This window comes from Pseudochaenichthys georgianus, chromosome 22 (genome assembly GCF_902827115.2).
Source record: "Pseudochaenichthys georgianus chromosome 22, fPseGeo1.2, whole genome shotgun sequence".
Classification (NCBI taxonomy): Eukaryota; Metazoa; Chordata; class Actinopteri; order Perciformes; family Channichthyidae; genus Pseudochaenichthys; species Pseudochaenichthys georgianus.
This window is the reverse complement of record NC_047524.1, coordinates 10,157,708-10,170,691: the sequence shown is the minus strand read 5'-3', so window position 1 is coordinate 10,170,691 and position 12,984 is coordinate 10,157,708. Positions and strand designations below refer to the sequence as shown.

The 12,984-nt window shown below is 42.8% G+C and overlaps 1 protein-coding gene across 1 annotated transcript; it reads left to right on the top strand.

Moving 5' to 3' along the window:
• The first annotated feature begins 1,144 nt into the window (after positions 1–1,144).
• Positions 1,145–9,749, top strand: bmp4 (bone morphogenetic protein 4). Its single transcript, XM_034110895.2, has 4 exons — positions 1,145–1,293; positions 5,133–5,255; positions 5,930–6,294; positions 8,555–9,749. The coding sequence occupies exons 3-4, from the start codon at positions 5,937–5,939 to the stop codon at positions 9,406–9,408; spliced, it is 1,212 nt and encodes a 403-aa protein (XP_033966786.1). The 5' UTR covers positions 1,145–1,293; positions 5,133–5,255; positions 5,930–5,936; the 3' UTR covers positions 9,409–9,749.
• The last annotated feature ends 3,235 nt before the right edge of the window (positions 9,750–12,984 follow it).

Here is a 12,984-nt window from a genome sequence, read left to right as displayed (position 1 = left end):
TGTGTGTGTGTGTGTGTTTTTAACACATCTACAAATGCACAATGGAATTCACTCCAAAGATATTCCAGCACAAAGGCTCCATATGGGACTTTATGTTACCCCCTAATGAGCATCAGAAACGTTGTAATGTTTCATCAAAGCTTTAAACGCACAGTATTAATTTATATCAAAACAACACATTGTCCTTAAATAGGGTTAAAAAAACGGTGCATATTTGATTTAGTATGAAGTTAATCAACAGAGAGAATGTTGGTTTAAAAAGTAGAGAGAACACTTCAGTTTCTCCCTTTCTGTACACTGACTGAAGAGCTATCAGGGGCCTCATTAACTCAATGATTGCCTCTTTAGAGAACACATCTTGGAATAAATGCCCCCACATCTGTTTGGGGAATAAAAACCAGCAAAATATATTTTGTAGAAAGCTAACTATAATGTATCCATTGAAAAATGAGCTGTGTTTCAGGGCTAATGCCAAGAGGGTTTTAGGTGGATGCAATGAAGCAGGTCAATAACGATTTAAAGCAGCCACAGGTAATATTACTTTTTTAAGAATTGTCCTAGTTTTTTTTGTTAATAGATTTTTGACATTTTAATGAGTCTGCTTTGCTTGTTTACTGTGTAAATCTGAGAGTTAGGATCGTTTGGATAACATATGTGGCCAATAAATGCCACTCAAAATCTCTTTAGAGAAATGATTTACATTTGCAGGTACATGGGTACCACGACGCTACGCATAATTAACTGTCTGGATCCCAGCATTGAAATGCAGATTCAAACCATTGAGCACATGACCCTTCGGCTGGTATTCACAGTCAAATTACAAAGTTTCACATAATGAAAAAGAAAGAAAAAAACAGCGCGCAATGAGCTCTCTTTATTTAAAGTGGAGGAGGAGAGAAGGGGGGTTATCCAAGGTGTTTGAGACAGATGAGGGAGGTGGGGGTCGGGAATGGGGGGAGGAGGCAGGGACGGTAAATTGGGCGGACACATAAAAACTGCAAGGGGCCATAGATGCTGGATCATTTGCAAAGTCTGGCCGTTCTGCGCACCACGAGCTGAACTGGAGACGGATAGGGAAAGGAAACCCCGCCGAAGACCCCGAGCATCGGCCTTCACTCCGACCCTGTCTCCTCTTGTCCGTTTAGAGGTGTCGCTAAAGGATTAATGAGCCAAAAAGGCACCCAACTTCCCCTTTAAGGCTCATTTCGGCGTTTTTCGGCTTTACGCCTGGACTGCCTTTCACCTTCCCTTTCATATTCACTTCATTCGAGGATACCTGTACCTCTACTGATGGTAAGCGCTCTTTTACTCACACATTCCCGATTTTTCATGCTTTCAGGAACGCAATATGTTGATTTCAACAGGAGGAAGTTTGTGACTTTTACTTTTGGTCTGTGGTGTTTGTGCGCGTTTAACAGACATTACTGAGAGTTTGGACAGCACTTACCGGCAGAAATGTAAAAGGATGCATGACCATAATAATCTTACAGTCTACTTCATTGACATATAAACGGATATAAAGTGGATAAACAAGTATTTGGGAACAAATAGCGCACTTATCCTGGCAGAGCTCGCAACAGGTTAAAGCCTTTTGTGCCGGAGAGTTAAACAGTGACAAACCAACACAGTGAGGTCATTTCCAAACAGAGTCCAATTTCTCCACGCCTGTCTTTCTTCAACATAATTAAAATGTTTACATTATTCCGATTTGTGACTTTTCCAGAGTTTGGCACCGATCTTCCCTATACACACACCTGTATCTGCCTCGTGTCATGCGTAATGAGAGAGATGGAGATGACACAAACTCAGAATTAAAGATAAGATAATTTTTGACTCTAAATAATGCAAACAAATATATCGTGTGTAATTTAACCAGATTTACAACGGCACGTTCCTGTCATGTTGTGCCAACGTTTGCAAAACCAGTCAGTGCCAAACCATTACAGTCGCACAGCAGAGGTGATGCAGGTTTGTTAATTGTTCGATGTTGTAATATAAGGACTCATGTGATTTTACCTGTTGTGTAACGATAAATTATAAAGTGTAATTACGTCATTTAATACAGAAAAGCTGCAGCAGCGAAAACATATTGCGGCCTGCTGGCGCATGGCGTGTTTGGCACACTGCTTTACTTTTCTACTCAAGTTTCTCTGCTGCAGAGAAACGGTTTTATTCACATAATTCACATAATTTATAAAATCACCTGCATCGGGCAAAGAATGTTTAAATGTAATTGTGGTTGTTCCAGGAGACATTTTTGGTGAGAATATTTTACAATTGTTTAATTTAACACCCTGCAACCTGTTGGAATCAGCTGATAGCATATGGTAAAATGATGTTCTCACCGTGTTTAAAAGTATTCTTAAAAAGATCGAAAGTATGATGGACATTTAGAAGAAAAATCGTGCAACTCATCTTTTTTATCGGAGTACTTGTTTCTCAGAATTCATTCCAGCTAACAAAACCATTAACCTGCTTTCAGTGATCTCACTGACTGTGAATGTTCTCACTGTTGAACTGCTCACTGGGAGCAAATACAATCCCAAACTTAAACTATCCAACAACAAGAAACTTTACAGGTCTGTTTTATTTCCTTCAACACCAATGAGGACATTACATTTTATGGGCACATTGGCACAAGTAATTATTTCAAATTCTTGAGTTAAATCTCCCTTGTTATAAGAAAATATTTTTTTTTAGAGGATAGTGTTTGTTTTGTTTTTGATCAGGTCATTTCTTGCAGTGGCCATCACAATAGTTTATATAATTATGAACTGTTTATAGTACAAAACGTATTAATATCAACCAGAAAAGGACATGTTTCATCTAGCATGGTATCAAAGTTCATAAAACACGATTCTCATGACTATAAACATGTTAGCTAACTGATTACTGGCACCTGAAAGGATACAAATCAGGCCAGAGAATTGGCTGTTCCCGTGGTAACCGACTGCCTTCTCCCTCTTTCTGGTTTTCTCTCCCACCATCACTGTCAAATTCCTCAGAAAACACATCTGAAGAGCCATGTGCATAGTCTGATCACATTATCTCTGGCCAGAGAGAGAGGGAGGCCAAGGGGGATCGAGCAAAGCCAAGGGCAGTTGACTGCTCCGGCCTAATTGCAGCCTGGTCTGCATTTGTTGTTTCAAAATTTCGAAAAAGTATTTCGCTCAGTACCAAAACCCTCTGAAAGTGAAGCTTCCTAAAACAAATCTTGGAATTCGCTTTTGCCTTTACTGTTTGATCAAAAGCAGTGAGTCAGATAATACAGATAAAAGTCTTGTAAAGTAGTTCAAAAGATGAACAGAGTTTGATGTAACTCCAAATGTTGTGCTTTTTTTATCTAGGGAAACAGGCCAACAAAATGAACGCAATTACTTTTTCCAGAGTTGAAAGTTTACTCCCTGTCTGTCTTACATGTTCTTTCATCATCATCGCACCACTTTGAGTGTCTGTCTGTTTTAGCCTGCAGCTTTGTCAGTGGCTGGTTACAGTTACAAGATGTTCTGTATGGTCAGTGTTTTTGAGTGCTATGAATCCCTGTAATCATGGGAGAGGCCCTCGCTGTACAATGAACGTTTGTTGTAAGAGATGTGCGCACACATACACACACTCTCTCAGAAACACACACACGTTATCCCCCACCCCATGGGTAATAGAGCTGATCATGTTCTGAACCCTCCTCTCTCTTTGCCACAGTTCTCACGAACATGCAAGCGGTGGCATACACTCGTGCACGCGTACAGGCGCACACACACACACACCGTTTAGCTCATGCACACACTGCACATCACCCTTTCTTTGCACACACTGGATCTAGTGTCATGACCGAGAAAGATGGGGGGTCAATCGGAGGTCAAAGTCTAATGCTGTTAGGAAAAAGATCCTTGATTGCATGTACAGTGAGCCATGCAGAGGCCGAGATAATCGCAAAGATACGAACCCAGATATACACACACACACACACACACACACACACACACACACACACACACACACACACACACACACACACACACACACACACACACACACACACACACACACACACACACACACACACACACACACACACACACACACACACACACACACACACACACAGTTCCTGTAAATGTGCATCCTCACTGTGTAGTAATGCTTGGGCGCTCTCCAGTGGAACAGTAGACATTTCTGCTCTGTGGTGCTGTTGTTGTGGTCACTGTCAATAAGTCAGTAATTTTTATTAGTATGATTCAACGACATTTAGCACATTTAAATGCCGCGTAAAATCATTGAGTCATTCATTAGAGCCATGTTGCTGTGCTTGTTAAACCTACCAGAGGAAAAAGGCACTGTTGATGCAGGACATTTCATTTTTAGAGGTATTTTGTCTAAGAATCTGCTTCAAAAAAGATTTAAAGCCAATTATACCCTAAAAAAACAGTAAACACACCAGGGCTGAATTAAAGACGTTGCTACTGATGACAGTGATGTCAAAGGGCAGAAGACCCTGTCATCAGCGTCACTTCAACCTGTGTGATCCCTCAAGTGGGGAAGCGTTACTAAGAGATGAGGCCTTTTTGACAAAGATGCATTTGGTTCCTTGTCTTAAAGAGGTGATCTAAGTCGCTTGGAGGGATAACGGTTGACCGAGTTCACTTGGAGACGGTTTCTGTAAGCAAACAGCCCTCTTGTTTTGGATATAGATTTTACCACTCGTGATCAAAGTGGTGTTATCAGCCCTTTGGTCTTGTGTGTGAACATGAGGGGATAGTTTCAGACCTTTTTTTCCAGTTCAAGTCGCCATTGATCTAATGTTTTCTTTGGGGGGGCTTTTGAAACATGTTTCTTATCAATTGCCAGGGAATAGATGTAATATTATAATGAGGTGTGTTTTCAGACTTAGGTATTAATGATCTGCTGTCTGTGTTGTGGCACATACTTCCTTGCATTCCAGTTTCAGTAAATAGCTGGCTTTGCCTATGAGCCAAAATGATAAGCCTTAAAGAGACACTAGGTCTGTCTTTTACACACACACTCACACAGATATATCCTCCACTGCTCCTCAAGTACAAATTATATGAAAGCCTCAAATGTTTGCTATTGCATTCAGTTTATAACTTTGTCCTGTTTTTATCTGTATCTTTTAGGAACAGGGTCACTCCAACGTTCTCCTGCAGCCGCCCAACACCACCTAACATTTCTTGGAAGAACGTGTCCATTGCCTTCTCCCAACAAACATGGACTGTTTTCCCATGCTTTATTTTCTGTCGGTAAGTAAGTGGACCATGACATTTGAATTTGTGGCATGTGACACGTTGCCGCATCTCACATTTTCCCCTTTCCTCTCTGTCCACTGAGTCACTGATTTATGTGGCATTTAACCAGACTTGAAAGTCCCTTTGGGGTGTTGGGCAAGGCACTTGTATGAGGAAGAGCTTTTTTTTCAGTTAAATGTGTGGCACATAGTCCTTGGTATTCCCCAAGGCTTGTTGGAGGAGACTGTTGCTCCTTATCGAGTTAAGAATTTGGTCTGACCCCAGGGCTGCCTCTTTTATTTGTCTAATCATAGTGGAGGAGGGAGGAGACGGGGGAAGGGAGGGAGTGAAGAGGAATGGCCCTCAGATTCCATTCAAAAAAGTCGGCTTCTTGAACCAGCTGTTTACCTTTGGAGGATGTCGCCAAAGATAAACTGCAAGAGGTCTATCTGATCGGGGACTGTTTTACTGTAAACAAGGCAGCTGGGCTCTAAATCCAATTAGAGTCTGCCGTCAGTGGGAACTGTTAAAGAAGAGGGTGTACTGAAGCTAGTGAAGACATGCAGAAAAGGGAAAATCTGTAAAGTCAGTTAAAATGGAGGCCCTTTTTAGTCCCTCTGCTTTGTGTTTTCTTCCCCTCTGCTATTTTCAGCACTTTCATAATCTTCTATCTCCGCTTCTCCCCATAGAGACATCATGATTCCTGGTAATCGAATGCTGATGGTCATTTTAATATGCCAAGTCCTGCTGGGAGAGAGCAACCATGCTAGTCTGATACCTGAAGAAGGGAAAAAGAAAGTTCCGGGCCTGCAGGGTCGTTCGGCCGCTCAGAGCCATGAACTGCTGCGGGACTTCGAGGCCACGCTGCTGCACATGTTCGGCCTCAAGAAGCGGCCCCGGCCCAGCCGCTCGGCCACGGTGCCCCGCTACCTGCTGGACCTCTATCGGCTACAGTCGGGGGAGGCTGAGGAGGCGGGGGCACACAACATCTCGTTTGAGTACCCAGAGAGGTCCGCCAGTCGAGCCAACACTGTGAGGGGCTTCCACCATGAGGGTAAGAAAAAATAACTATAACATTCAGACAGAAATCTTGTTATCAGCTGAAAGAGACATTGAACACATCATGTTAGCACTACACTGAGACATTACACCATACTCATTGTTACCAGGCATTCCAATAATCTTGGTAGTAATGGATTTCATTAGCATGGGCGAGGACCGCTAAGTATTCAGTGTAAAAAAAAAAAGTCCTACATCCCTTGAAACACAATTGTAAGCGAGCTCCACCCATCTCACCATAACCAAGGAATCCAAGGATGTGGTCACCAAACAGTCTACATAGGGGCAGAACAAAATCTGCCAGACAAGCTCTCGAGAGCCTCATTTGACAAAACCCTGCATGTTTGGTTAGCAGCAGAAGGAATAGCATACCTTTGTTTTACTGACTTGCACTTCTCACCCCACCCAGTAGATCATGGCTTAAAAAAGCCCGGTTTTGGCCTTGAATTGGAGTTTGCTCGTCTCTCATGTCTCCAGTTTATATGGAGGGCTCTTTTAGAAGGACCTTCCTCAACCTGCAATTATCTTTAATGCTACTCTGCAGCCTTCTAAATAAAGCCCCTACTGCCAACAATGTGGGTGCTGAGAGCAGACGGTGCTCTGTAGAGATGGAAAAAATGTCTCAGAAGCTGGTGTGATAGAAAGACTGGAACGTTAGAAGGGTTTCTGTTTATTGTGTCTTGGGTCTGCTTAGTTTTAAGGATAGATGCAAAGGTTTCAATTAGGCTCACAGACACACCAGGGTAGCCGATTTGTTGAAAGTAAGATGAGGTCGGAAAGCTAGACTTAGACATGTCGACGTAAATGCTTGAAATCTATGGCCGAGACACAAAAGTGATGTATGAGACTCGGCAAGTGTGGAAGCAAACTTGTAACGTGGTGCACTGAGAACACCGTGGAGCTTTAGGGATACAGAACATGTCCGCCCTTGGGGGGAGGAGTAAGGAAGGAGGGAAGAGTCAGCCTCAATGGGGCTTGTCAAACATATTGCTAGTAGTAACACAGACACACAGAGCAACGAACCGGGAGATAAGAAGAAAGAGCACCTCCACTGGACGAGGAACGTTTGCCTGTGATGCAATGTGTGTGTGCATGCAAACAAGCGTATGTGTTTTTTAGTTTCTACTGCTCTCTACAGGCATTTACCCTCCTTCTCTTTTGCTAAACTATGTTAATAACACGCTTTGAGGCCTTCTGAGTGGGAGTGCTTGGTCCTTTGAAAGCACTATGTGTGATAGTGTGATTCAGTTGAGTGATCCGTCTAAAACACCGTGAGTTATTTCAATCTGCAACAAACGGACAGCGAGGTGAGGCGCATGTTTACAGGATAGGTAAACCATGTAACCATTCATCTTGAATCCAGCAAGATACATTTGTTTTTTATTGGCTTGTGGAACAGGTGACATCTCCCTATTTTTCAATGTATTTGAAATGCTCTATAAGCTTAAATACAAGGCTCAGATAAAAGGAAAATATGTGTTTGCACATTTCACATTTGAAATAAACTGTGGTTTAGGATTTGAATACATTGCATTCCCTCGCAAGACCTCCTTTTCCATGGGCTTCAGATAAATGACATTCAACTATATTGTCTGACTCCTTAATGATTATTCATGATGAAAATGATAAACGTCTTAAGTGAACAAACTGCAGAGCTAATCAAAAACACAGCAGGTTTTAATAATGAGAACCACCTGGGTGAGATTAGGGCCTGGGTGTGAAATAACAGGGGTGGATTGAGCAGGAAAATAGTAGACACAACATTCCTTTCCCCAACAATGGTGATCTTGCCAGAAATCTGCAGACTGAGCGTGGAACAGGGAGCCTCCACTGTGTTTATACTGTAGCTGTGGTACGTTAATCACCACCCTCCTTGTAATGCATGTTTCAGCAAAGTGCTCAGAGAAAGGCATTGAGAGAAGGGCTGGATAATCCTTATGGATAGATAAGGAAGCTTGGACAGTGTATATTTGTATTCCTCAATATCCCAGAGGCCTTGAAAAGTGTCCGTTATTTAATGTCAATAAAGCCAGGATAGATTGAGGAAGTGTTAGGTTTAGTTTCAATGTATCTGTTGGTACAGTGAAAAGGAGATACAGTATTCCATGTAAACTTCAATATCCGAGTATAGAATCATTATCACATAATATTCACGTATAAAGTAATGAGTTTAATTTGCATTAGTTGACATGACAAGCATGGTGAGGAATTCCGCAGCTAATTTAACGTTCCTTATTTCTCCTCTTCATTTTCAGAGCACATGGAGAGGGTAGATGATGTGGATTATGGAGAAATTACGCCCCTTCGCTTCCTGTTTAACCTCAGCAGCATCCCAGAGGACGAGCTGCTCTCTTCCGCCGAACTGAGGCTCTACCGCCATCAGATTGACGAGGCAATCGCTGACGCCTTCTCAGACACCCAGGGGCTTCACCGGATAAACGTGTACGAGGTGCTGAAGCCCCCGCGGCCAGGGCAGCTCATCACGCAGCTGTTGGACACACGGCTTGTCCGCCACAACGCGTCGCGCTGGGAGAGCTTTGACGTGAGCCCCGCGGTGCTGCGTTGGACTCGTGAGGGCCTCCCAAATTATGGGCTGGCCATTGAGGTTCAGCACCTCAACCAGACGCCACGCCACCAGGGCCGACACGTCCGTGTCAGCCGCTCGCTGCACCGGGAGCCGGGCGAGGACTGGGAGCAGCTACGCCCCCTCCTGGTTACCTTTGGCCACGATGGGAAGGGTCACCCGCTGACCCGCCGGACCAAGCGCAGCCCCAAGCAGCGGGGCCGGAAACGCAACCGCAACTGCCGGCGCCACGCACTATATGTTGACTTCAGCGATGTAGGCTGGAATGACTGGATAGTGGCGCCCCCTGGCTACCAAGCCTTTTACTGCCACGGGGAATGCCCCTTTCCTCTGGCGGATCATCTGAACTCTACCAACCACGCCATTGTTCAGACACTGGTGAACTCTGTGAACAACAACATTCCCAAGGCCTGCTGCGTGCCCACAGAGCTCAGCGCCATCTCCATGCTCTACCTGGACGAACATGACAAGGTGGTCCTAAAAAACTACCAGGAAATGGTGGTAGAGGGCTGCGGCTGCCGCTAACACAGACTTACAGGAACCTGGACTGGCGACATGACAAAAACAACATGGACGCTTTAAACAAATCAGAAGTTCTTTACTCCCAAAAATGTTCACTTGGACCCTTATTTATAACTTTTATGTTGAGGTGTATGTTTGTCTCACTTTTTTTTTGTTTCTTTGACAATATGATCATATATTTTGACAAAATATATATATTTATATCTACATATTAAAAATAAATTGAGTCCTTATTTTAAACATAAAAAGCTGTACAACTTTTCATAATGTACATTAGATTGTATAAGGTTTTTTTATTAAGAAAATAGTAAAAAAAACTATCTAAAAAGTAAAGTTTATTTACTGGTAATATTTATTGCTTTCATATGATATACATTTTGGAGAAAAAAATAAAAACATGAATTGCCTACAATAACACATTTCAGCAGATCACAAGATGCACCCTTTGTCTATTTGCGAGGTTAAGAGCACTGCGTCAGGACTTTTAAGGAAAAGTTGACATAATCAGAAATGTGCATTGAGTGTCTTGATTAACCTCTTTACAATAATATTTGACTGGTGATTTTAATAAGCCACTTAAAAACTAAATCCATTTGAACCAATATTACTTTAATTCAAATCTATTATAAGGGGGTGTAAACAAGTTTAGAGTAATTACCCATTTGTGTTTTATATTAATTGAGAATCAAACTCAAAGCCTGAAACTCCCTGATGTTTTTTTTTAAAGTGTGACATTCTGATGCTCTGTTTGTCCCAAAAGGTTTGGTGAATTACCTGGCAACTAACCAACTTTGAATAATTCACACTTCATCAAAGAAAGACAAATAGTGGAAATGATCACCCTGTGGTTCAGCATTTTCTCAATTTTCATCCTTTTTTTTCCAAGCACAGAAGCTGTTAGAGGAATGGTATGCCATTTCAAAGCTAGCAGGCCTTTACGGGGTTAGGGCCTTATTGTTCTCAAATTTCACTTTTATGTCAATTAGTCTAACATGTGGTGGTTGGACACTCGCTAATCCAATTGCAGTCGGGGCGGGTTGTTGAGCCCGGCTGTGAGAGAGTTATTCTATTGTTCCTGACGTCCCCACATTGGGGGCATGATTGTGGCCGATGCGTCCTGCCCTGATACGAGGCGGCTGAGTCCTCAGAAGAATCAAAGGTTAGACGCTCTGTCTCCTGCCTTTGTCTCCAGCGGCTCATGCCGGCAGAGCAAAGACGCCTGTCTCCAACCTGTGCCCCATCACACAATAGGCTTCTACATCACTTATTTACAAGCTGACGGCTGGCCCAAATTATATGATAATGTTTAGAGAGAGCGACTCCTTTGAACTGCCTGGGGACGTTGGCTGTGCATTGTTTCACAGAGAGTGTCCCGTACATCATCGTGTCTCATGTACAAGGTGCAAATATAAATAATTAAAACAACAGTATAGTCAGCATTTAAAGAACTTAAAGAAACACTTCAATGTGTATTTCTAAAACGAAAAAACTTCAGATTGAAGTTTCCAGTTATTTGGTAAGACTGGCAGGATTAAAAAACAACAACAAATAATTAAACTGTTTTACTTTACGTATGTTTTAACAGGTATGATGTCTCGAATGAAAAAATAATACAATGGGTGATTTATTTTAAGTCAGGTTTGTTGAAATGTTTTCTACTGCCCTCAGGCCCTCTAACGGCTGCTGGGCTTCTCTTTGATGCCTCCATATCAGCGTAAAAAACGAAGGAGACAGCTAAAGGAGAAGAAGACAGAGAAGAATTTCATTTTGAAGTGGCTGAAGGCAGAGGAGAAGGGGCTGAAAGGGGGGGGTGCATGTATGTGTGTGTTCGGGAAGAAGAAAGGGGGTGAGGGGTGTCTTTTCAGCAGCTTGACAGTACAATTACAACATTTCAACTCATCTCCCCCTGAAGTTGAGATAACATCAGCCAGTTATGGTAATTGTCTAGCCTCTTCATTATCCCACTACCCTACACAAAGAGAAGATGCGTGTTTATTAAAAGGCCCAGAGAGGCACGTTTATATAAGCTCAGCACACCCAGTGAGCCTGCCATTTAGTTCAGCAATCAAGCCCTCCCAGTTTGTGTTTGGCAGCATAATGCCTCCAGTCCACAGCCACGTGGTTCTTAAAGGAATGGTATGCTCATGACACTCATTTTTAAAAAATTATCATCCGATAAAACAGACCAGTCTCTCTTTTTTTTTTTTTAATCCGATGACATTATCAGTGATTTTAAACTGATTATATACCGAAATAACATCAACACTGTGGGCGCCGCCATTTCCCGGACGTGACGTAATCCATGCGTTTGGTTTTCGAAGACACGTTGATCTCCATGTTATTTACTGTAGTTTCTCTCTTCAAATATGCCTCACTGTATCGCGAAATATTGCCATAATTCGGATAGGAACAATCCACGGAATGCTCGGTTCCATCTGTTGCCAAAAGGTAAGCATAAGAAGTACATTCGGAGGCAGTGGCTAGCGAAATGTGGCCGGCCCGAACCGAGAGATTTACAGGCTCATGTATGCAGCGAACATTTCACATTTCCGGACGACTACTCTGAGAGTATGATCAAACATAACATGGGATTTAAAGAACAACCATTACTCAATTGAGATGCAGTACCATCGGTCTTTCTGGTGTCATCACCGACCAGGACACCAGTTCGGCCAGTAGAGAAATCGCCCTCTGCAAGTGTGAAGCGACGGAGGAGCAGAAGTAGTGCTCGGAGTAAGAATAAGGTATGTTATAGCGCATTTCCATTGCAGCGGCTAGCCCCGTTTTAACGTCCAGGCCAGGACAGTTTTTGGTGGCCTTTCCATATAGCGTAGTACCGGCTAGTGTGTATTTCCCCCCAGTTTTTCCGGCCCCATAAAATCGTGATTCTATGGCCAGGGACAACGAAGCTGAGTATGCTAAACTAGAGAGGGAATCGCTAGCAAGGGTGGTACTACATGCATACATATAGTATCTTATATCATCTTCCCATTATACACACATGCATTTTCAAACATTTGGACTACCTATGTTGCAAATGTATTATCTTTTCAATTTATACACGGCATCTATTGCACGTCTGTCCGTCCTGGGAGAGGGATCCCTCCTCTGTTGCTCTCCCTGAGGTTTCTCCCATGTTCCCTTTAAACTGTGGGTTTTCTTCGGAAGTTTTTCCTTGTACGATGTGAGGGTCTTAGGACAGAGGGTGTCGTATTGTCATACTGATATGTATGGCTGAATTCCCCCATCCAATCTCTTCACATTGGTCAAAACTTGTTCCTCTGCTGACGAGTCCGAACTGAAATACTCCACCATGTTTCCGTGTGTTGACAAAGTGAACGCATGGATGACGTCACGACCATCACGTGACTACTGAAAATGGCAAACATGGCGGCGGCCAGACGGAATATACAGGTCTTGATAAAAAAGAGCTATAAAATCATTATTTACCGGGGAATATCGCTGATTTCTTCAGGGTATGGTTTAAACATAACGTTTCACTAAATACTGAAGTTTTGATTAATTATCTAATGAGTGGACCATTCCTTTAAGAAACTCAGGGTATAGATAGACACATGT

Coding starts and splice junctions, on each gene's coding strand:
- bmp4 (XM_034110895.2), top strand. CDS start 5,937: ATGATTCCTGGTAATCGAATGCTGATGGTCATTTTAATATGCCAAGTC. Junction 6,295..8,554: donor GAGGGGCTTCCACCATGAGG/GTAAGAAAAAAT, acceptor CTTCATTTTCAG/AGCACATGGAGAGGGTAGAT.